General features: G+C 44.2%; 1 protein-coding gene and 1 long non-coding RNA gene across 2 annotated transcripts in view; one reads left to right on the top strand and one right to left on the bottom strand.

Annotated features, from left to right (window-relative positions):
* Positions 1–315: 315 nt before the first annotated feature.
* The window catches only part of LOC104691389, a 47,682-nt gene continuing 23,201 nt past the window's right edge, over positions 316–24,796 (top strand). The window contains exons 1-2 of the long non-coding RNA XR_005604177.1: positions 316–2,721; positions 17,942–21,475. This is a non-coding gene — a long non-coding RNA (uncharacterized LOC104691389). The remainder of the gene's footprint in view (positions 2,722–17,941; positions 21,476–24,796) is intronic.
* The window catches only part of NEDD9 (neural precursor cell expressed, developmentally down-regulated 9), a 37,995-nt gene continuing 23,289 nt past the window's right edge, over positions 10,091–24,796 (bottom strand). The window contains exons 3-7 of the mRNA XM_039568900.1: positions 16,575–16,676; positions 15,629–15,730; positions 13,961–15,184; positions 13,534–13,623; positions 10,091–12,709 (exon numbers count right to left, since the gene is read on the bottom strand). Coding sequence (XP_039424834.1) covers positions 12,218–12,709; positions 13,534–13,623; positions 13,961–15,184; positions 15,629–15,730; positions 16,575–16,676 — 2,010 coding nt within the window. The 3' untranslated portion in view covers positions 10,091–12,217. The remainder of the gene's footprint in view (positions 12,710–13,533; positions 13,624–13,960; positions 15,185–15,628; positions 15,731–16,574; positions 16,677–24,796) is intronic.

Here is a 24,796-nt window from a genome sequence, read left to right as displayed (position 1 = left end):
ACTAAAGAAAGAAAGAGATAGTAAAATCCTGGAGGGTTTTAGTTTGGGTGGGAAGGGCGCGTTGGGACTGGCAGTCACCACTAGATGGCAGGGGCCTCCAGGCTTTGGGAACGGGCCCTCCTGGCAGGGCGGATGCTGCTGAGCTGCTTTGCCGCTGCTGTCGCTTTATTTATTTGTTTGTTTGTTTGTTTATTTAATAGTAATTCTGCTGTTATTTAGTGGGTTTGGGAAGGACAAGGGCAGCTCCTTGTAGGATTTGAGCGGGCTTCCTGTTTGTTTGGCTGTATGCTGCGTGCCAAAAAAGCTGTGGGAACGCATGGAGCCTAGTGTCTAGGGGCACTTGTGCATTGCTTTACTTTGTAAAGAAAAGTGACCTCCAAACTATCTGCTTCAAGAAGGGAGGTCTCAGAAATGCCAAGAGAGGTCTGCTTGTCTTAACTCATCGTCATGCTTCTCACAGTTTCACTGCAGAGATGTGAGGTGAAATTCCATCCCATCAAAGCTGGTCTAAATCCTGCTAGTTACTGAGCAGGTAAAACAAGGGCTCATGATCAGCTTACTTTAAAACCTTCTCCCAAAGTCTAATATTAGTATTAGTCCACTAGGAGTCTAATATTAATATAAAATATAATATTAATAGCACAATATTAATATTAGACTTGGGGACAGGAGCCTGTGTAATATTTTCCTCCATTAAAGACCAAAATCCTTGAGAAAAGCTAGGGGATAGAGATATAGTGGGAGCCTTGTTGAGTTACACTGCTGATGACTGTATTCAGGCTAAGGGAGGAGGAAGCACTTTGTTGCACATGACTTTGGAGAAACCTGTTTTCCCCTTATTGAGGGAAAACATTTATTACGCAAGACTTACAGTGAGTCTCCATTAGCAAATCTAGCATTTAAACTTAGAGGGTTGCTGGCATTAAAAACAAACAACTTTTTTTTTTCCAGTCTGTGTGGCTTGCCAGGGAAATTCAGTCTTATTCCAGCTGTGCAGGTGTGTGCCTGAGGAGTCTTCATCTGCTGTTTGGGTCTGGAAGGCTGCTGCTCTGGTGTTAGTGATCTCTAGTGCTTGTGAGACTGTCGAAGTCAAAACTGAGATGAAATGCTGTGATTAAAAATTGGGCTGTCTGTAACACCCTAGCAGGGCTGAGGGTGGCACTGGCTCTTACACCACTCCTCTGCCTGGCAGCAGGCAGCTCCATAGGGAGCACAAATGCCACTGGAAAGGAGGTGCTTGCCAATGCTCTGGACCACTGCAGCTGTGGCCACCCACCTGTCCTGCAGGAGCTTGGACAGGAGGAAGAAGCCTCTGCCCTGTGGCCAACAGGAGGAACAGCTGAAGCCAACCTTTGGTATGTGTGGTGTTCAAGTGCTAAAAAAGACAGGGCTTCTATTTTTCTCTTGTCCAGACTCCAACCCAAGGCTGACTAGCCAGGATCCATATACAAAACCAGGAAATACTTTAGTCACGCTGTATTTTCTCCCTTCTCCAAGACCCTTGCTCTCAGTTCATGTTAGGTGAGATATGCTCCTCATCAACACTTTAACCAGGACTGGAGGGTGCTTCAAAAGTAATTGTGATGGACAGCAGGGTGAGCCTCTTCTAGAGAAAGGAAGAAAGTGTGCAAGGATGAGGGGAGTGTGGGGCCAGTGGTTTCAGTGCATGCTTCCCTCTCTGGGAAGGACACACAACAGACTAAGGACACTGAAGGTACAGGTACATGACAGGAGCAGCGTCTTTTCTAGGATTGCCAAGCACTTCAGTGGTGGCTGCAGCAACAGATTTCTTGGATGTCCCATATGTAGATAAACACTTCACACAGTAGGTAATGAAAACCTGCAATCTGCTACAGGATGTCACAAAGATAAGGTTATGAACCTGCAGATACCAACTAATGGATACTTCCATGGGCAAATCCCAAGTTCATAGGCTAATGAGAGGTTTAGTCAGTGCGGTGTTTCCTAACTTCCAACATCCAATGATTGTGAGCACTACAGAGAGTTGGCTTGTGAATGTACCCTAAGCAGACCCACATGCCCCTTCAGAAATAGAATATGGGGCTGTGTTCTCCATGGCCTGACCCACCTGGAAGTTCTTACTTTCTTCGATGTTGTCAGGCTGATAGCTAGAAATGCTCAGAGAACAAAACCAACGGAATACACACACATCCCCTCACCTAAAAAAGTCTCCAAAGTTGAGAATAAAGAAAACCCTTCCTTTGTTTCATGAACAGCTGTCATGTTTACTGCTATGAGCAGTCAGTAAGAAGCCAGCACTCAGTGCAGCACATGGGAGGAGATGGCAGCCTTTCCTGCCCAGGATGCCCTGCACACTGAGCAGGACCAGCAGAGCTCAGAGCTGGGCTCTGCCTCTGGGCTTTGAGCTGCAGCCAGCAGGTGTGAGACTGACCCACCCTCCTGTACCTGATTTCACCTGTGTAAGGAAGCTGTGAAGAGGTAATTAGTTCCTACTTGTGCAAAAGGTATTATTGGTTCTTTACCTAAAGTGCAAGGGCTAGAGACAAATCAGGCCTGGTGGACTCCCTGCTGTGCATGTGGAGTGAGCTCTAAAAATAGATATCAGCTGGTGATAGAGCCACAGCTGTGGCTTTTGTGTGCCTGTGGAAAAGCAGCATGGCTGAGGAACAGAGCCTGCTTAAATGGCCTCCTAGCTGCTAGTCATACAATGTCCTCCTGGGAAGCCATGGATGCATTCAGGTAGGAAGCATTGAATTTCTCTTTTCTACTTGATTGGTTTTTTTTATAGGATGAGAAACTGAGCAATGATCAGAGGGTATGGAGATTTTATGCTCTGTTGCCTTGCCTGGAAGTAGAGGTTGGCATTTTCTGCTGAAGTTATTACTTGTGAATAACTTATATGGATTAGATGGGTTGCTCCAAAGATTTTGATTTGCTGTAGAAGAGATGCCACAGGCTCCTGTGTCTGTCTATTATGGGAATTTTAGCAGAAAAAGTTAACTGTAGCAGAGCCCCTCTGATAAGTAGCTGATGAGCTGTAATGGCTCCATATGAAATATATGAATTATGGGATTTCCCCCTGTGCTAGAACAGCCTGAGGCAGAATCACTTGCTGCAAAACTGCTCAGTGGCAGGGGTCTGGATTATATGGTAATACTGGTATCCTGTGCTGGCCTCCAAGTGGGTGCTTTTGTTTTATCCAATAATGTGTTGTTGATTGGTGGGGCAGAAGTAGCTTAGGAGTATCTTGACACTTCTCCGTCTGGTTAACAGCTAATGAGCACAGTGCCTAAATACCTGACTCTTTATTCTTGTGCTGCCAGCTGCCACTGCAGGTCACTGCCTAGGCAGTGCCTGGTGTGTACAAGGCTTTGCTTGTGTCATTAGATACAGCATCGACAATAAGCTCTTTAGAAGGTGTTCTTTTTCTAAAATATCATGAAGAGGAAAACAAAAATGTGAAAACTCTTTCATCTGGATGTACATACTCACCATGTAAGGTACTTACTGTTTGCAGTTGTGTCATCTTCAATCCCATATGAGGAAAAAAACAGACAAAAATGAGGGAAAAACCAGATGAGGCATATGTGCTGGTAGTGGAGAAGCAGTCGGAGCAAATGAAAAAAGACTTTCACAAAACATTTTGAACTAGAAGAAGAAAGGAAATTCACTTTGTCAGAAAATAGTTTTGAAACCAACACTTCAAAACTAAGAGTTGTTCTGTCGTTTGACTCTCCTTTAGCCTTTCTTGGTGATTCAGCCCTTGCTGTGCCCAAGGCTGCTTAACCTGGCATCTGGTGCATGCTCTCCCTGGAAATGAGTGTCTGAAACTGCTTGTTACACTTTTCCAGCAAGGCAGAGATATATGCAGGATTACTTATGGAGGGGAGCTAAACCTCACCTATCAACCACCTCTGTGACCTTAAGGAAATCTGCCTTATTTTCCTCTTCTTCTGTGTTTCTCTGTTCTGGTACAAGGAAGAACAACCTAACCCAGGAATCCTTCAGGCTGGGAGCTCCTAAACAAGGAGCTCTGTAACCACCTGGACTTTGCACTGCTACAAATGCAGAGCTGGCAAGAAAACTGCTGGGAGAGTGGAGGCACAGAGGTGTGAGCTACCTGTGTGTCCAGCTTTTCCCCCATCTGGCACAGAGCATGTTTTATTTGATGGGGCTTCAGAGCCAGGGCTGATTGCAAAGCCTGGAGGCTGTCTGAGGGCAGGGGGAGGTGGCAGGACTGGGGGTACTCAGGTTGGATGTGGGTTGTGACATTTGCTGCCTCAGGCTCCAGGAGTGCCCTGACTTGCTGAATCCTCGGGTGCTTTGATGGTACCAATACCAGCTTCAGGCTTGGTGGGCCAGAGGAAGTCCATGAATTTCTAGAGTGTTTTAGTGTTCAGGCTGTGACTTGAGCTGTGTACGTGGCCCCACCAAGTTTCAGGAGGCAGGTCTCCAGGTAGTGTTCATCAGCCTCAAAATTTAGGAGGGTATGATGTGTTCATTTGCACCTGAGCTGCTTGTCTCAGATGCCCTTGAGGACCTAAGAAGATGGAGCCCAGAGAGGATTTATCTCATCCTAAAGTAGATTTAATCATATAGATCGGGCTCTAGTCAAGTTTAAAGGGGACTCTGATGATATTTCCCATGCAAATGTCTTTAGGTGGGCAGAATGAATTGCATCTGAGGTGTCTCACACTGAGAGCAGATACAGGCTGATCCAAACTGAGGCATTTCTGAACATCACTGCCCCATGGAGAGAAAAGGAGGGAGTGAGGAAGAAGCTTTCTCATTTGTGTATCTTGGTGTCTTCAGCAGCTCTACTTCTTGATGGAGCCAGTGGTTCTGTGTGCTGCCTGCATTCAAGGGACCTGTGCATTTCCACCTTAACTTCTCAGTGAGCAAAGGCAGCTCCACCTGCTGCTGTTTCAGGGTGGAATGAGGTGTCCTGTGCAGTGCAGCCCTGCTCTGGCAACGTCCATTTGGTCATTGTAGCAATTCCCATGAAAGTGGTACAGGTTTCCAGCAGGGCTGTTGTGCGTATTCCTTTAGCACATCTGCGAGTGGACAAGCGAAAGCCATGTCTAGAGCAGTGGGGCCTGAAAAGTAACTGCAGGTCAAGCACTGCAGAATGCACATGCTCGTTCATCAAAAATTAATTTCTCTTTGACATGCCTCATGAAGAAAAGCCAGGTAAGTTAACTTCTCCCCTTCTGGAATGCAAGTTAATTACAGGTACCTGTTTCCAGCTCAAGTCACCTCCTGAGATAAAAGGCTTTTGGGTGGGCTGCTCCTAACATCCTGCATAAAAACAAAGCATAGGGTGAAAAAACAGGAGAAGTTTATCTTTTCTTTTTCATGTTCATGGCCACTCACCCTTGTGGCTTTTTGTCTTTGAGCTTGACTGAGAATAAAGGAGGACTTGGATCACTGCATGGCAAAATGCCCTGGGGTCCTCTAACTGCACAAAAAGTTTTAATATTTACTTTGATTCCTTTCTGTAGGAAAATTTAAAGCCGGAGCAGGCTTTGCTTTTTCTTTTCCTGTCCTCTGCTCTCCTCCTCCAGATTTTTCTGCTTGTCCTTCACCGTAACCTTCATTTAACGATGGTTAAGTCTGCCTTCATATAAATAGCAGATGCTTCTGGGACATTGTTACTGTGTTTTCCTGGTTGGCAATGGTTTGGGCAGCCCTGGCTGCAGTGTTGAGCAAGATAAAGCTGGCTAAGTGGGAAGCTGTGAAGGGCCTCTTGAATTTGGTTTCCTGCAGCTTTACATCAATGAAAGGGCTCTGATCACTTTTTCTGTAATTAAGGGAAATTACACGGAATGAGGAAAAAAAGTCCTCCTGATCTCAGAGGACAACTCCTCCCACTCAGCAACAGGGTTTTTGCATCCCCCTTGGCTGACAGGAGCCGATACTCCGTGGGCGCGAGCCTGCACGGAACCAGGGAATTTTGATTTTTGCCCGGCCTTATGGAATGTGAAACCCTCCGGGAGCCCGCTGCGGGCGGGGGCTGCGGCTGCTGTTCCTGCCGCAAAGCCGAGGCAGCGCAGAGCGATGAGCTGAGCTTCGTGAATCTCCTGGAGACCCGAGACTTCGTGCTCCCCGCTCCTGGTTTTACCACAGTCAGCCCGGCGTGTTGAATTGCTGCGTGTATCCTTTCCCTTGGTGTGCAGCAGAGAAAAGGAAAACCCTGTCAGGGCGCTGGTGGGGATGCCGAGGCCACTGGAGCTGCAGCAGTGCTCCTTGGGCACCTGTTTCCCGGGCACTGGGCTTCGCTCTCGGCAGGGACTCAGAGGAGTCATGGAGATGGACAGGCCAATAGCAACAAAGTGAATTCCCGTGAGGAGCAGTGACTCGGTGGGCTTTGCTTGTGGGGGCCTAGCGCCAGAAGTTAAACCTGGAGAGTTGCAGAAAGAGGAAAGCAAACTGCAACTCGATTGTGGGTTGAGCCAAGCCTGATACTGTCTGCTGAAAAGACAAAACTGAAGCACAAACTGCTATGAGGAGGTTACTACTGCAAATTAAACCCCAGGAGAGATGGAAAAGTGATCTTCTACTCAGCACTGCCTCTCTGAGCACTTCAGTCTCTCCTGTTCAGCAATCCACACATCTGAGAGCAAAGACTGTTTCCACAGAGGCAAGGGTTTATAAGGAGGCACAAAGAGCTTTGCCCATGGGATGGGCAGCTACTGCTTTCTGCTGCCCTGAGAGGCTGAAGAGGAGGCCTCTACAGCTGTGTGCATGCCCAGATTGTGCCCGGAAATTTTGACCTGAAACTATCCCTGTTGGTCCTTTACTCTGGGAAGCCACCCTTAAGTGGTCCTAGCCACTGACCTGGAAGGTGGGGGGGATGAAGAGCACCCTGATCTGAACCTGTGGAGGGCTGTGAGCCCTTGGCACAAGAGCTCTCTGCAGTCCCTTGGAGGAGAGAGGCCTGAGGCCAAAAAGACTCCCCCCAGAGATAAGCAACCTTCCTGGGTCATGGTGACAAAGTGAACCACCCCCAGCATGCCTTGTTTCTGTATGGTAATAGCCTGTACCCAGTTGGCTAGTTGGTTTCTACCCCACCCCCTGCCTTTCCCATAAAAAGCCCCTGTTTCTGCCCGTGACGAGGGAGTTTTTGTCTCTGGCCTTCCCTTCACAGGGGCTGCTGGACAATAAAAGCTACCTCTGTGGAATTGCCAAGCGAGGCTCCTGTCTCTCTGTCCCCAAGTTTGCCTTGGGTGATTTCACAAGGAGCTGAATCACAAGAGCTGGAATCGCTTGTAGCACAGAAGTTGCTACACTTGCTGCCAGGGAGGCCTGCCACCACCCCTGGAAGAGTTGTTCTTTGCAGGACGCTCTCTCTAGGAAGGTTGTGGCACACCGGTGCTGACCAGCATCGGACCCCCTGCGATATGAACCCAGCAGCTTCCCAGGAGCTCAAATCAATGCCCTGGGGAGGTGTCTTTTCCAAGGTCAGGCAGCTGACTGGCTATTTCCTACCCTGCATAACTCACTGGCGCTGAAGGCTAAATATTTGGGTTTTGAATGGAGAATGATGTACTTGGGTTTCCTAAATGATCCCAACAGCTGGCAATACGTCCAGCACAGTCAGGCATTGCTCATGATGTGAACTCCACTCCAAATTTAGCTCTAATTTAATCAAAGTAAAATTGTCTCTGGGCAGTACATCAGAGGGAAAATTAAGTAGTACAAGTTACTAAGAGTCTGTGCTACCCCTCATGCAACCTCCCAGGAAGCTGAGCATCATTCCTGCTCTCTCTGAAGTCAACAGGTTTTTAATAGGGCTGGATTAGATATTTTTCCTGCTGCTGTTCAGTTTATGCAGGTACTCTCAAGCCTGGGATTCAATGCCCTCTTCTATCCAGAAGAATTTCTGGGAAGGATTTTGCAGTACTACATACAACTGTAGCTTTACTGTGATGTTGAAAAGCCACAGAGCTATATCCAGACTCCTAGACAGATAAAGTTGCTGTTGTAGGTGGAATTTGGGTGCTGATAACAAAAATAAATTATTTTTAAAAAGACCCCAAATCTACATTATCTATACAGTCCATCTCTGAGATGGGAAAACCTTCTAGCAGAAAAAGGGCTCCATTGATTTAAGATATGCACATGCAGCCTTTGAAACTGCCAGTATAACAGGCTAAGATGAAATGAACAGGCATCTTTTGGAGTAGGAAGGAATGCTTTGTGTCATCTCTTGGGACTGGCATGACCCTGCCTTTGCCCGGGAAATGTTTCTGTCTAAATGTCAACTAAAGCTGTGGACATCGTGAGAGGAGAAATGGCAAGGGAAGGTTAAGAGCTACCTTTGGAGAAAATCCCATGAGCTTCTAAAGCCTTTAGGTTGAGATTGAGGCATGTTAAGGTAGAGCAGGCAGCCTGGAAGTGGAGGTTCAATAAGGAAAAGCTGGATTTGGATCTGAAAAGCTACAGATGCTTAGCTTGTAGGCAGAGGGAAGGTGTCACTGGTGTGACAACACTCTGAAGAGCTGATGATAGGTGTGGGGGGGACACTTCTGAAACACAGCGCAGATGTTCATGTCAGAGAGTGCCAAAAGCTCCAGGACCTAGAAGTTACAGAGGATGTGAAGATGCTGGGGTGTACTCTGGCATCAGGCAATGGTGTGGGAAGTGGGTGTCCTTCACCCATGTTGCCTGTGCTGGAAGAGCAGGCAGCGGATCTGCCAAGGCTGCAGCGGTGCATGGCTATGGAAAAGGCAGGAGCTGCACAACCCTGGTTTGCAAGAAATGGCAGAGGTAGCAGCAGGGGGTTGTGAAGTATGAATTATGTCCTGTGTCATTATGAATTGGTAACTTCTCTAAAATCTGCTCATTTCAAGGATGGCTTTTGCCTCTTTCTCCCTTGCTCATCCTTCTGGAAGAGGAAGGAAGCATTTTTCTAATTAACATGAAATAATAATTACTTAATGTATGGAGTAAAGAGCCATGTGTGTTCTGCATTTGCCACTAGCCTGAGGCAGAGTTTTTTCCACACTGGACAGGAGACAGTCATTTCACATTGGCCATCAACTTGGTTGCCAAACAACAGCAGTTTCTTGACAACTGCATGGGGACATTGTGGCTCAGGGAGGGGAAAAAAGAGTCTCTGGTTTCTATTCTGAACTATTTTGTTTGTCCAGTCCCTTCTCTGTTGTTGACCTTTTTAAATTTAGCAGGGGAGCAAAATGGAGCACTCTCTGGAAGGAGCCCTGCATCCCCAGCTGTCCCCTTGCAAAGGACGTGGTGAGCCAAACCAAGCACTTTGCTCCCAAGGTTTTCATTGCTCTTAGGCTTCATGGCAGAAATGTCTTTCATTAGCAGCCAAAAACTGGTGCAAGGACAGTGCCAGCCCTGGGCTTTCTCTCTCTCCTCCCTGCACTGCTGGGTGTTTGACAGGAGATTGGGCAGTGAGTGCCTTGGCAGCAGTGAAATGTGAAAGTAACTTTTGGGAAAGACTTTTTGATCCTTAAAGCCATTGGGTTGCTTCAGATGGAACTCACACCCACATAATGCTCAACCTGGCATGCGGTAGAAGAGGGGTACTGTTATCACTGGGCTGCAGGGAAAGGTACCTGCACTGAGCCAAATTGCTTTTCCAGTTCCTGTGTGGATCATGGCTTCACCAGTAAGGGCTGGAGAGGGAGAGCAGGCCAGAAAGGGTGGAAGGCACATCTGTGTCCTGCAACCCCACCTTACTGTGGGATCCTGTTGAGAGGAACTGCCCCACTCTCACCTGAAGGACCATTGTCGGTGCTAGGATGAGGTGGTTCAGGATGCAACTTAAACAGCAGGAATACACACAAGGAATGGGGCAGGACTGTGGCTCAGTGTACTGTAGGCTCTGATAGTTGTATTTTGGACTTGTTAGCTTGTGTAGCTGAGTTGGATAAATGCTGCTTCTGGACAGGCAGGGAAACTGTCTGTCCCTTCCTCTTAAACCCCCAAGTTCTCATTTCACACTATAAGCACTGACCAGTGAAAAGATGGAAAGTTAATTCCTCATCTTAGAATGGCTTTGATTGTATTAGCAAGCAGCAAAATTGCCCTGTAATATGCTTAGAAGACTCTGAAAACAAGAAAAAATTAGACCAAGTTGCCTTTTTTATATAAAAAAAGCTAGTAATTTTAATTGTTTCAAAATGATTCTCTACAAGATAACAAACTGTAATACAGGGTTGCAATAAAGGTTCTCCTTTGGAAACCACGAACTATCAACATAACCACTACACTTAGAAACACATTTTCACTTTCTAAGAATATACAGTGAAAAAAGTGGACAAGGAAATGCAAAAGAATCCCAAACAACAACAGTACAAAACAGGTTCACGTAGATTGCTTTTTTTGGCAACTGGTTATAGGTTACAAAATCATAACTGCCCTTTCAGAATGTTACACCAGGCCGAGCCTTGGAGCCCATCCTGAGCCAGCTGGGGTTGTGCTGGCTTCCACTGACCTTCCAGGAATGTTCTGCACTCTGGAATGTTATGGTAGCGAACAGTGGTCTTCGCTCTAAGACAATACATTAAGGCTGCAGGATTTCATACACTGCTGAAACAGTTCTGTTACCTAAGACAAAAAATCCCATTTTAATAAGGCACATGTTTGGCTACAAAATGGGAAAGTCAGGAGTTAGGCAGAAGTGCCTGTTTTCCAGGTGCTACTGATCTCACAACCATGTAGTTGCCAGAGATCTGGCAAATGCTCTGAACACATTCATGTGGGACCACCTTGAATTAATAAGGACAGTAGTGTTTCTGCTTTAAAAATGCCAGAATCACCTGGAATTTTCCTGAGCTACTGCTCTCTTTGAAGCACAGCTTTTAGGCTGGGGACCACAGGCAAATGGTGTTCTGTGACTTATTTTTAGGGGGTTCACAGAAGGCAATGATGACAAATAAGCTGATATGGGTTTTGGAGCGACCAGCATACATGAAATGTCTAGAGGAGCCTAACACTCTGCTAACAGTTTTTAAGGGTCTACATTGAAAATTACTAGGTGGGAGTGTGTGTGCTTATTGATGGAACGGTCCCATTAAAACAGGATGTCATTTTTGGCAACAACAGTGTAGTGCAGAAAGGACCAGTACCTACACAACAGAATTCCAGAAAAAAAGCCCAGTAGTTGAATGGAAGTCAGAATTGCAACAGATGCAATTAATTCCCAATTACACGTCCTAGAAAATTAAGTGCTATTCTTCATTAAATTGTGTGTATGATATAGAGATGTTTAAATATCTGTTATTTCAAATTAAGCTCTTTTCTTTCCATACGAAATACAATTTGTATGTTAATCCTTCTGAAAGGGATTGGTATTTTGAAACACTGCTCATCCACAGCCTCAAAGATGAGCCCAATGGATCCTGGGATGCCCTCAGGATAACTCTGAGTCCATAAACAATAAGGCTTTCAAGCCTGACTGTTAAAATTAAATTGCCAATGCAAGGACATACAAAGTAAACATGTATGAAATTACATTGCTGGGAATCCATCCATGGTTTTGAAATCCCATGTTGCACAGTTATTAGAAACAGTGAAATCTGAATGCCAAAAGATATTAAATATATACAATTCTGCCTTCCTCCTTAGAAGGTCCTGTTTCTTACATGGCCTAAAAATGCTTTTCTCCCAAATGCTGTATGCCTTGATTGATGTGTTGCTCATTGCAGCTGTGCATCTATGTTGGTCAGAATGACCAAATGTTTTACACAACAAAGTAACATCAAGAGGAGTTGAGCTTCACAGAATTAACCTATAGAAAGTAATTTCTAAGAAGGGAATGGAGTTCTATGAGAACCATTACACTTGCTTCATGGATTGCTACAAGTAGGTTTCACAACCAAGCCCATGCACCAGCATCAAGATGGAATGAAACAAAAAGAGTGCAGCATCCAGTTAACAAATATGCTGAGGAAACAGGCTGTATATACAAAAGATATGCACTGTTCACCTGACATATAATTTTTAAGGTGCTTAATTGATGTTTTAGGGAAGGTAGCAACATATACATATATGCTGTGTATACAAATCTAAATGTGTATAAGAAACATAATACAGAACCAGAAAATATTCCCAGATCCCTGATTTAATTAGACTCTCTAATGCATAAGAATGTATTTAAAATATTTAATAAAAAATATCTAGAAAATGATAACATTTACATAAAAATAGCTCCAGTTTGTCTGCTCTTCTGCTTTGCTGCTCACGGATTGGATTCTGCTAGGTATCACATGGATGCCATTTGGACCAGTGAGAGTTTGAACAACTGTGCGTGATGAGAGAGCTCTGTTACTCGGTCCACCATCTTCTGCAGGGCTGCAGTGCTGGGGTAACTCAAGGCAGCTGCCTTGGTGGCCAGAACAACGCTTTTCAGCAGTTCACACAGCTGGTTGCTGGAGTTCATCACTTTGTTGCACATGCCCTGAGTCATCATTTGCCTCGCGAGCGTGTCCCCAATGAACACAAGTTTGTGAGCGCTCAGAATGATGAACTTGCTGTGTGCCACAAAGATCCGGGGGGGCTGAGAAGAGTTGACACAACTGAAAAAGGCATCAATGGCGTTTAGGAGGGAGTTGAAGTGAGTCTCACACTGGTCAGAGTAGAACAAAAGCAGGCGGCTGTCGTGGGAGGTCTGGAGGTCTTGCGGAGGCTTCCATTTGGAGATGTCGTTCTCTACTGGCTTTGTGATCTCTTGCTCAAGGCGTTGAAACTGATTGATCTGAAAGGAAAAACAAAAGCTCTCTTCAGCGAGTATTCTTGTAAGATGTTATGTATTACAATTTCACTTCATGCCTCGGGACACCCCTGGGTATCCTATGTTGACCTTGTGCTAAGTAAAAAGGATCAAGTGCTTTGATTACCATAAATCCAAACATGCGGAGTTCAGAAGGGAGAAACACCTACAATATTTTATTTGCATTAAAAAAACCCAACAACCCAAACTCCTGAATTTACAGGCTGTTGCTCATTTGGAGTATTCTGAAATCACAAGTGAGAGAGATGAACTTAAGTGCCAATGACTCCTACACAATCTTTAAAAAGCTGTCATCTCTGTGGGATTTTGAGATGAAAACCCTTTAACTCTCACCTCCTCATTGCTTGTACAATTTTCTGCCATACGATATGGCAACAACATATTGAAGAATTAATATGAGGAAAAAGTGACAGCCCTCGATCTTGTGACCTACTTTTTTAGCACTAAAAATGATGTTCAGCACAATATGAGCTGATGGTGTTGATGTTCACTGAGGAGCTGTGCAGGTGGCACATGTATTCAGTACGGTCCAGTGATTAAGGCCCTGGATGGTGGGCCAGGAAAGCCAAGTTCTCAAGCTGGCTTTGTGACTGACCTGCTGTGAGACATCACAGAAGCTCACTTCTCTTCCGTGGTAAGCTTTTAGAGTTTTTAAACTCTTTGCATTTTATTATCTGTATCCTTAGTGCACTGCTAATGCAAGGGCCCCTCCTGCTCTATTTGACCAGTGCTCCTTACGTGTGAGGAACACTGCATTTCAGGGTGATTATACACCCGGGAGAACATACCTGATGGTGCTCTAGCTCCATTTTGCTCTGCTTGATGATATTTTCTTTCTCCAGAAGCTCCTTCTGTTGCCTTTCAAATTCTTCTTTACCCTGTTTTGCATAACGTAAGAGACTGTGTTAAATCAAAACTGCTCCTGAGCTAAATGACAACTACAGGTCAAGAAAGAGGCTGCTTTGTATTGCCTTTCTCACTGGTAGTGCACCACCAAGAGTACAGAAAATGCAAAGATAGTGTGGCAGAGCAAAAGGCTATCCCTATCACATATGCAACAGTCCTGTTTGAGAGGAAGTAATCACCCTGGTGAAATTACTCTCAAATATGCATTAGCGCGACAATCAATTGCTACTTCCCCACAAGCAGCTTCTACAAAAGCCACAGACAATTCCTACATGGCCTTGTGCAGAACAAGGTGTTGGGTTTACCGACCTGCAGGTGAACATAATCGTAGTCATCCATCCAGCTCTTTTCCGAGACTTCACTGGTGGCATTGTAAGGGTTCTGGCCTTTACTCAGGAGCAGGGGAAGGGAGCTGCAGTGGGTCTGTGCTTTTTCTCCGTGACGCTGCATCTGAGGACTGTCGTAGACACAGTCAGGAGCGTTCATTATATTCTCTGGTACGGTTTTGAAACGGGAGCTGGCCAGAGCCTGTTTGAAGAGCAGCTCTGCGTTGACACTGATAGTAGTGGTCAGCTGCTTGGCATCGTCCGGGACTGTCCTTGCCACCATAACAAACCGATCCAGGTCATCGCACTTGTTCTGCACTCTGTTGACAGCCAGGACATTCAAAGACCAGCTGTAGCTGTTCAAGTCATGACTGGTTTGGGTAAGGATCTGGTGAGAGTCCTCCAGCCTTTGCACCTCCCTCCTCATTTTGTTGAGGAGGCTGAACTCGGACAGGCACGAAGCATTGGCTGCCGATCCTTTGGCAAACTGGAGGTACTCCAACAGTGACTGCTCTACCTTATCCACAGCAGCGTGAATTTCATTGATGTGCTTCTCCATATATCCATAGGACCGCCAGTCTGGTGTAATGAAGGCTGTGAGGTGATTGACAGCTATCTCCACCATCTGCTGGAGGTGATAAAGCCTCTCTATAGCAGTGTCTGGATCAAGGATTAGTCTTTTGTCCTGTGCAGTTGATGATGAATGAGAAGAGTCTTTTGATGTTGTTGAAGATGTGGACATGTTACTCCTCGTGCTTCCTGTGCTGGAGAAAGACAACCTATTCATCCCATCAGTCACATCCTGTAAGCCTTTATTGTCTTGGAGGACTTGTGGGGGAACATCATAGACACCTTCTCTTCCTTCTGCGATGAGACTTTCACTAAGTCCTGTCTGTTGTCCTGGGAATGCAGTTCCTCTCGGGGTATCATAAACATCTTTTTCAGGTGCAATTTGCTGTCCAAGAAATTGGTTTTGATGGTTCACAGGGATGTCATAAACACTCTGTGTCTGTGGCATTCCACCTGGCAATAACAGGCTCTCAGGAGAAAATCTATTAAGTTCTTTTCCAGTTGCTTTGGTGATGGGAGGAGGAATATCATATACTCCTTCTTGTCTTACACTGTGGCCCACTGGAGATGAAAAATCCTGCAAGTTTTCCCTCAGGGCTGTATCATCTTGGCATGCAGATGGAGGTGCAGCATAGACCTGAATCACAGAACCGAAAACATGAAACCCTTGACTAGAATAGCAGAATATTTTACATCTTCCATATGGCCTATAAAATGCTGGGATGGAAGATCTGCTATTGACTTTCAAAGAGTCAGCTACCTATCCTGAGTTTGACTGAGAGTCAGTTTTAATATCTCGCTTTTTATCACTCATCTTGATGCAAATTCTCATAAGCAGAAAAATCCAAAAAGGCAGCATGCTGCCACAAAGATAATGTAGGTCTAATTACCAGTTTATAGTTCATAACCTTAATTTCGATGCAGTGCTTCACTTTACCAGTTTTAACAGTTTAAAAACCTAAGGAAATCTTTGAAGTACTAAATCTCCTTTTCCTTCAGGATCATACATGAACCCTTGTTTGAACATGTCTTTGGTCAGACACGAAAATACAGGATCTTGTGGAAACAGAGTAATACTTACCCCTTTGGCAAGTGGTATGTCATACACTCCTAAAGCTTTTGCTTCTCCCGTGGGAACTGGAAGTGCAGGCCCCTTAACCGATGTGGGGGGAATGTCATATATCTGAAGAAAGAATAAACTGATTACAGAAACAAGTCACCTCATGGAAACCTCTGCTATCAGATGAGTTTTCCTAGTTTCTGTGTCTCCTCTCAAAAAGTCTGAACATGACCAGAGCTCTTCAAGTTTTTTTCATATGGGAGAATGTCTTAGATTTGCCCAGAATTTTGGACAGTTAGGAGGAAATGCACTTTGCTAGGTCTCCTTTGGGCAATTGTGTGGACAGCAGGCTGGAGAAATGAAGTCACAGCTGACTTCCATCCTGAGAGGTAAATCAGGGTCAGTCTATTACAGATACCTCTTGGGGTGAACAGGGGAGCACACGTGACCAGAACTGATCACACCCTTACATCCAGGTTGGGTGAGTTCCAGGTCCTGCAACCATCCACTCCACATGTCTGTGGTCCTGGGGACTGACTGCTAAGGGTTTCCCCCAGAACAAACATATATTTCAAGCTCGTGGTGCAGTCAATAGGTGGTGAAAACAACTCCCTGCATAGCAGCTGTTCATCTAGGCGATAATTTTACCCTTACTGAGTGAATTACTGTCAACTATGCAACAACAAAGTACGGGGAAAAAAATGTTCCCAGGCAGCAAGTTTCTTCTGTTTAGATATACTCTTTGATCAAAACAGAGAGAACAAATGGGACTTTTGCCTTTGGTGTGCTGCCAAATCTCAGTCAACATCAAATAAAACTTTGAAATACGTCTGTGATCTGTGAATAAGCCATGGCATCTAATTAAAACATATTTTCTCTCTGAAATGAGAGAACCTGCCTTGCTCATAAAAGTCTGGTAGAAATTCATCACCTTTTGTGCCCTGTTCGCACTTTTGTTGGTACCTACCCCTTGGAGAGGGCGAATGGGGGGGATATCGTAGGCATCCTTCTGGTGTTTGGAAGGGAATTCATAAACATAACCTTGTCCTGACCGGACTGGTGTTATTACCTGTGGATGAAAGAAAAAGAGGAAATGTTAAGTCTCTGAGGATCTTAGAATGTTCTTCCTGTAACTGCACAGGGTATAAACAATCCACTCCTGTTAACATTCATGCTTCATTGGCAATGTTAGTAACACCACTCTGCATACCCTTCTGAGAGCTGAACACCCTAAAATGAGTGTTAGTAGCTACAAATGCACCATCTTTTCTTTCCAGACCAGCCCTGACATGACTGTTTGCTAGTGCTCTACACTGTCTTCTATTTCTCAAGCACAGATTCTCCAGCCCATCTGAGAGCTCAGTCCCTTCTTCCCACTGACTTCCCATTAGCACAGACCACATGAGGTGATGGCTACACCACCCACTCGCTGAGATCAGGGCTGTGTGTACACTGATCCTGCTAGGTGTGAGTGTCCCCACTCGTTGTCAGAGGCTTAAAATATTATGTTTAGGCTCTGGGAGTCTATGCCTTTGCTTGTAGAGGTATTTCCCACCTCCAGCAGGACTCCTTGTGTTACTGCGCTCCATAGCACAGCATCCTGGAGAACTGAATGTGAGTTGTGGCTAGGGAAATTCTTTACATAGAAGTGCTATGCTTAAGCCTTCCAAAGCAGGACGTTCAATTTATGCTGTCTCTGCTTGGTTTCTCTAAGAGATGGGAAATGTCAAACCATTCTTGAAGTATATCATGCAATCACAGCCTGTGAAAAACAAGAAAGCTTAGAATTTACATTTTTTGACATTTTGTAAACCATTAACTATCATAATGACTACAAATAAAATTTGGTGAAAAAGAAATGCCTTAAGTCTTGGACAGCATCTGCACAGCAGAATTTCAGTGCAGTGTGGTATAAAAGAGATGTTACCTAACCCCAAAAGAGAGCTGGGTTTGTAGTGGAAATGCTGACATCCTAACCTCTGCTGGTGCTATTTAGCTCTAAGAAAAACGTTTAAACACTGCAACCCAAAGGCACAAAATGGCAAATTACATAGGCTCGTATAAGATGTGGCTTTGTACTCAGCTGGGGAAAATTTTGTACCAGAGCTACCTAACCATCCCTAGAACTGATGTAAGACATAACAGCATTTCTTGCTCAAATGGTCAGTAAGGATCCTGTGGCAGATTTTGCTGAAAGGAATCCTTGCATCCTGGCCAGATTTCACAGTGAGTTTTTCCTGACAGAGGTCTTCAGGGAAAAGTCCCTCATGCCAACCCCGTAGCTCTTCTCTGCTATGTTAACAACACAGGCTTTCCTTCTTTTCACTTTTCCAGATTTGGCTGTGTAGTCTCTGCCCCTGTACCATGAAATAATCACTGGATTACCCTGCCCTGACTGCATGGGCCTTGGGGGAAGGAGGAAGTCACGCCTGGCAGACGGGGAAGACCATGGGTTTTGCAACTGCTTTTCTTTGAATTAGCATCTGAAGACAGGAACTGGAAGCGATACAGTCTCCAGAGCGCTGCGTATGAGAGAACTCCCGCTCCGTTGGGTGTGAGGCTAATAGGCCTTATGTACATATGAGTTTTTTTTAAAAAGAATCTAAAAAAAATACATTAATGACAGGCCATTCCTGTTCCACAGAGTCACCTACTGCATTGCAAAAGGTATCTACAGGTAAAACTTTCAAGGAAGTTCTTTCTGAAGTAATTGGAAGCTTCCCATAATGGGTCACTCCAGACAGTATCTCTCCCAGGCCACTCTCATGTAATACTGGGATTATTCTGTTTGCCAGAGAAAATTCTAACTTGTATCAACATCACTTCTTCATGCTTTTTCTGCCAGTGAGGGCTAGTGATCAGACTAGAATAGTTTGCCATGTGTATTTTGCATCCTTTTCCCAGCTGTGTGCTGCCAGTCAAATGCTTTCTACCCAAATGAAGAACAGAAATATTTGGTTTTAAGCAATGTTTACTCAGAGGTTCCTTTCAAGGGCTCCAAAATTACAACCATGGAGTTGCCTCAATGAGTCATTTGGTGTTTTAAAGGGATCCTCTGGGAGAACTGACAATGTACAGTAAAAACAAAGGGCTGTTTCCTGGAGCCCATCTCCACCAGCCCTTCTGCTTTTGTGAACATTGTGGCATTAGGCTGCTTGCTAATATGCTGGGAAACTACTTGACCATCCCAGAGAAAAGAAACAGCAGGGTGTTCATGGTGGGCAGCCAGCGGCCCCATGCAGCGCTGGAAGCAGGAGGAATGATGTGCTGCTGCAGTTTGACTCTGCTTCACCTGCTGCTTGTTGCCTAGATGGACAAAGCAGGACTCAGGCTGTGTCAGACTCCAAAAAGGCAGATAGTGGTCGCTCAGTGTGAAATTTTTATAACCCCTTGCTCAGTTTTGTTCTACACCAGAAGCTGAATGAGTAAACTCCTTCAGGACTGAAGACACCACCACTCCCTTCTTGCTCAGAGAATTAATCTCCATGAGCAAAGTCACAGGCCTCTAATATAAAAAAGAGCGTTGATCCAAGCAGCACAGGTAATAAGGCATAGAATCACAGAAGGTTGGAAAAGACCTTTAAGATCATTTGGTCCAACCATAAACCCAGCACTGCCAAGTCCACCACTAAGCCATGTCCCTAAGCACACACAAGTAAACCCACTTGCTCTTCTTACAGGTAAACATGGTATTTTGCTTTGTAACAAGAAGCCCTGGTCACAGAGCAGATGATATCCTCACACCATGGAGCCTGGAACTTACATGGAAGAGAAGCTTGCTCATACCCAGTACTTGCAGAGAGAGTCTCCCCCACTCTGCATACAGGAGTTTCATGCAACTGCAGTTACTCTTGTAGCTCATCTTTAGAGGCCTTTCCCATTTTTCAAAAAATCCTGACATACCAGACGCTGTATGGAAGATTTACAGTACTACAAGGCCACTGGTTTTATTTATTACGCTGTGATACAATCCTAAAAAGCTACAGTAAAGCTAGATGGGCCACATGAAGGAAGCCAGTTTCACTCAGCACTGCAGGACTTTTTGTATCATCTAGACACTTTTGCGCTTTCCCAGACCCAAAGCAGTGGTCAAGCAGGGTAACGCCTTTATTTGGTTGAAACAAAACCCTGCTCTGGGTGTGTCTAGCTTTTGTCAAAGAAAGTGAGAGGTTAAAGCACAAAATGCTTGATTCTGGGTATTCATGAGTGAAGTCTGCCTGCAAGTGCAACCGTGGACAGAAGACCTGAGACGTCTGCAGGGCTGTGTTTAGCAGTGCACTCTACTTAAGGTAGCATTTATTTTCCAAATAAAAATGCATCAAATGCTTTTATGTCTGCTCCTCTTTAGGCTTTTAAAAGAGTTATATGAGAGGCAGAAAGTAAGACTTTAAGAAACCCAGCGACAACCAAGGTTTGCTGATAACATGAAAGACAGCTTTTTTCTCCCAGTGACTCAGGTATATTTTCGTGTGTGGAGGATTATTATCCAGTAACAACACGTTATGAGCAATTTCACAACGAAATCCCCTGCAGATGATAATCTGGTCTGTACCGAGTACAAGAATGTTTCCTGTTGTACCTCCACTCCTCTTTCCTTCCAACACTTTTCATTAAGCTAAATATGCCTCTGGACTGCTTATTCCTGGTCAATTCAGAACAGAAGCAGCTCGTCGCCAAAGCTTGAGTAAACATTTTGTTACAGTAGTTAAAAGAATGCCCACACTACTTGACTAAGGCAAATGTGGGGCATTTGTTCTTACTCTCATGACCTCACATGGGACATCAGGACATGGCATTGTCCTGCTTCTTCTGTATGAGGAAGAGAGGGGTAGCTGGGCAGATGAAGAAAGAAAGATACCAAACCCAGTCAGAAGTAACTTTTGATTTTGGATATTCACCCATAAATATATTAAATTAACTTGATGCTTCTGAATGGGAAGCTCAGCCCTCCCAATGCATTGTTGAACAATTTTTTATGGTTTTATTTTTGACGGTAGTTTACTTTCGAAGATGACTTCAGAAGGAAGGAGATGACTGTAAAGGAAATGTTCCCCCTTTCCCACTTCTAGAACAGGGATAGCAGCCCTGTCTGGCACTCAAGAATTTATTTTCTAACAAATGTCATTGAACTTTATACCTCACGAGGATTATTTTTCCTTTTACCTCTTCTCTTTTAAGAATGCCTGTGGTCATCCAAGTATAAAAAAAACCCCTGCATTTCAAACCAGCAATTTTCCTTGTTTACGTGTTAAAGGAAACAGATGGTGTTCCCACAAACTATCTAGCCCAGCATTCTCAAAACATTGTTAACCACTTAATCCATGCAGAGCAACTAACAGGGACCAGCTTTGGCTCTGGTGAAACATGTAATGAGCCTTCAAACTTTCAGTACTGCAAAACAAAGGCAGCTGAGCAGAAAGTTTGTTCTGTTCCTGCTGAAGACCACGCTCTTCCAAAAGCAATTACTTGGGCCTTTTCCATGCCAATGGCATGTCCCTAACCAAGAAAAAAGAGCTGAATGTGCATGTACTTTACAAAATATCCAGTCCTGCGGTTCATTAAATCCCTCTTCCCTAAATATAGGGGGGGAAAAACCAACATTCTATTTCTTCCAGGATTAAAATGCATGTTAGGCTGCAACAGAGAACATTCCTAACTACGGCAACAAGAAGACCATTCTCGTGCTTACAGCCAATACACAACACTGTAGTTTACACTGTTTCACAAGGACAAAGAGCAAATAAACCTACTGAAGCAAACGAAATTACTCTGAATTTATAGCAGTACCGTGGAGGGCAGAATTTGGCCTTTTCTCATGAACTCCAGTTCCTGATATGCAGAATGATGGGAAACAAGTGAGTTTTACAGGTGAGAGAACTGATCAGAGGTATGTTGTACCTCTGCAACACCTTGCCCCACCCAAACCACAGGCAGAGAGAGGGGCTGAAAAGGGTAGCCTGTTATTTCCCAGTACGGCCTCTCAACCCGAGAGCCCACTGACTGCTTTTTAAATAGATCAGTGCTTTTTGAAGGTGGGAAAAAAGAGGCATGTATTTTAAATCGAGATGAAGAACTGTACTAAAACGTATTTTCCCCCACAATGCCCTCCTCTTCACCTCGCGGGTAACTCTCAGCAGCTGATGAGCTACTACCATCAACTGCTTACCCTGGGAAGAGTTCTGCCCTGGAGGAGGCCAAGTGGTGGTACATGAAATGGGGCTGGCACAAAGCCTGGATATGAGAAAAATGAATCAAAGTGTAAGGAAATGAGAAAGAAGAAAAAACCACTTTTGTTTTCTGTTGTAAATTATATCTGTAAATTTAATATGAAACTCTAATGGTTGAAATTCTGTTCCTGAGCCTCTTAAGTGGATATGTAACAGCCACCTGGGCTCTCTTAGGCTTGTAACAAGCAGAAAATAGACAAAGAGAATATGGGGAAATATTATCAGAGAATTAAGGAGAAAAAAATCCCGACTCTCTTTAACTCCTAGCCTTTTGCAAGGCAGTGGCAAGAGCCATTAAATGATGTCAGATCAGGCAGTGAACCACCTCTTGGCCCTTCTCTTTGTTCTGCTGCATGTACTTAGGAAGCCACGTGTGTCTCCTTAAAAGTTTTGGGTTTTTTTCCCTTGGGAAAGGTTCAGTGGCTAAGTTGAACTGCAGGAAGGCTAGGTTAAAAAACACAGTCTCTAAGGTAATTTGGGTATTTGGCTAGCTGGCTTAAACTCTGTCATTTTTACAGAAAGCTCATAGTGTTTCCACTCATGTCTTCTGCAAGCTGCATCAGGATTTTCAGTGACTGACAATGAATCTCCAGACAGTAATACCTACTGTATCCCTTTCTGTTGCCTGCTCTGAAAAAAACAAGCAATCATGTTTTTACTTATTTATTTGCTGTATACAATAACATACAGTGTATTTCCCCGCTGCCAGTGAGTAAAGGTTGGAGTTTCACATGTGCTAAGGATTGTCACTCTTACCAATGTTTGGGTTTGTAAGTTGCTATAGTTCTTAGATTACGAACTCATAACACTTTATTTTAATCCAAATAATGTATGAACATTGGGCCACTATAAAATGTTCTGGTGCAGTATTTTCTGCCAAGACTGAACTGTTGGAGAGCTTTGATCAAGTCTCACAAGCTGGAAGAGAGGGGAGGAAGCCTGTAGAGGCATTTCTTCTGGTGCACTGGACTTGTAGCTGCAACTGTGAGTTGTTTCTAGTCCTATGGCCCAAATGTCTCTGCCAGGCAAGAGGAAATCGACAGAAATGACGGTATTGATTTTGTGGGCTGAGTGAGTTATCAGCTCGAGCACACAGCAGAAAGAAATGCAGCATCAAGGCACATTGTGACACCTCTGCCTGTCTCTGAGTGGGTGTTCACAAGTGAGATTTCTTAGAATATTCAGAGGTGTGAAGGTAAGAACACATGACAAATACTACCCTGATACAGAACTGATTTATTTCGTGATGCTGCTTTCATCTTCAAAAAACTTGCTTCTTTTCTCCTACACTTTATGTCCATTTGCTGTCCAAGACCTACACCCTATGAAGATTCTGCTGTAAGTGCTCTCAAAATCTAAAGCAGGTCCAGATATCATTTACTCATGGTGTGTTAAGTTAAAAATGCTTAACTCTGCAGGCTCGGGCATTTAAACAGAAACTTCTAAACGTGTCTATGAAGTGCCTCAGCAGTAGATGCCCAGTTTTAAAAAATGCCCCTGTGGTATTGTCATGTAAACAACAGTAAGTAATGAAAATGGGTGTTACAATTTTGAGGTTGTATTATTTCAACAAGACTTACACAAGTTTTGGGTTTTAAGTCTTGAAGATATAGAGCAGAAGTTGTGAAACAAATCTACGATAAAAAATGTGATATCACAAGCTGGTCTGGATTCAAACCTTCACTGCTGATGAAAAGGGTATAACCAACTGCTTTGCAACTAATCCTGACTTCTTACCTTCTGGTGTGACCTCTTCCATTAATCAGTACACAAAAGCAGGGTCATTACACTATTTTTCAGTTTTGTATTTTTCCTAAATCTGAAGTGCAGGTTTATTCTTTCCAAACAATTAAAAAAAAATATATATGTGGCATTACATAAATGTCCTAAGCTCTGATTAGTATAAAATGACAGGGCTGTATGAAGTGTGGTGGAATAGTGCTGAACTTGCATTAGCTGTAGCTTTAGACGATAGTGTTGAACCTTTTTCTCACTGATGTTCATGATTGCAAACTAAATGCAGATAAAAAGATCTGTATCTCCAGATCTTACTGAATGAGCTGTACAAAGCACAAAAAAATGCTCAACAATTTTGTCACTGGCAAGATTTGACTGGACTTTTTTTATTTTATGATGTTTTCGTGACATGATCCTGCTCTCTCTCACATCAGCTCTAGGGCTTTCTGCCAGTTGTGTTATGAGCAACATTTCTGCTTGCTTCAGTGGAACAGGCTTGGTGCTGGCTGGCCTTGAATTGCAAAGCTGACTGGGAAGGGGTATTTCCAAGATTCTGGTACGAGTCATTCTTGCTTACAAAATGTAATTAAAGAGACTCAAACCAACACTTCTGAAAATGTCCCATTTTTGAGAGGAGAGGAAGATAATAAGAGAGATGAGCAAATCATACCATTACTATTAAATTATCAGCATTTTTAAGAGGGGTGTGAAACTCTTGATAAGAGTTTTGCCAGTGTCATCTCCATGACAATTACTCATATTTAGGCAGACAGAGACACCATCATTTTTGCATGCATTGGCCTACAGAGCTAAAAAGCTGACGTGTTACGGGACTGGTGATAGAACAGGCATGAACTCTGAAATAATGTCTATGGATGGGTCTTACAGAGAAAGAACCCCCCCCCAATTATTGTGTGGTAAGTTTTAGTGAAGAAATACGTGTATCTGCTAAAGCATTCTCTGGAAACCTGTGATTAAATCTGAGCTGCAGTTTTGATAAATGAAAAGCATGTGGCAAAACTCAGCACCTCAGCATTCGGGTTTCTCGTCCACGATAAAAAAGAGTATCTTGCTTTGGCCAGCCCAGTCTGTCGAGTCTCCCCACCTCAAAAAGGTTGTCACATGAACAACCATTTGCAAACCAGTGCTTGTTTTGTGTGTTGGTAGTACTATGACTGTCTCTTCTCAAAGACAGAAGCCCAAATTTAGGGCAAGTTTGGAGGAC

The sequence above is a fragment of the Corvus cornix genome, chromosome 2, assembly GCF_000738735.6.
Source record: "Corvus cornix cornix isolate S_Up_H32 chromosome 2, ASM73873v5, whole genome shotgun sequence".
Taxonomy (NCBI): Eukaryota; Metazoa; Chordata; class Aves; order Passeriformes; family Corvidae; genus Corvus; species Corvus cornix.
Note: the sequence above shows the minus strand (reverse complement) of the source record. Positions and strands in the feature narration are given on the sequence as shown.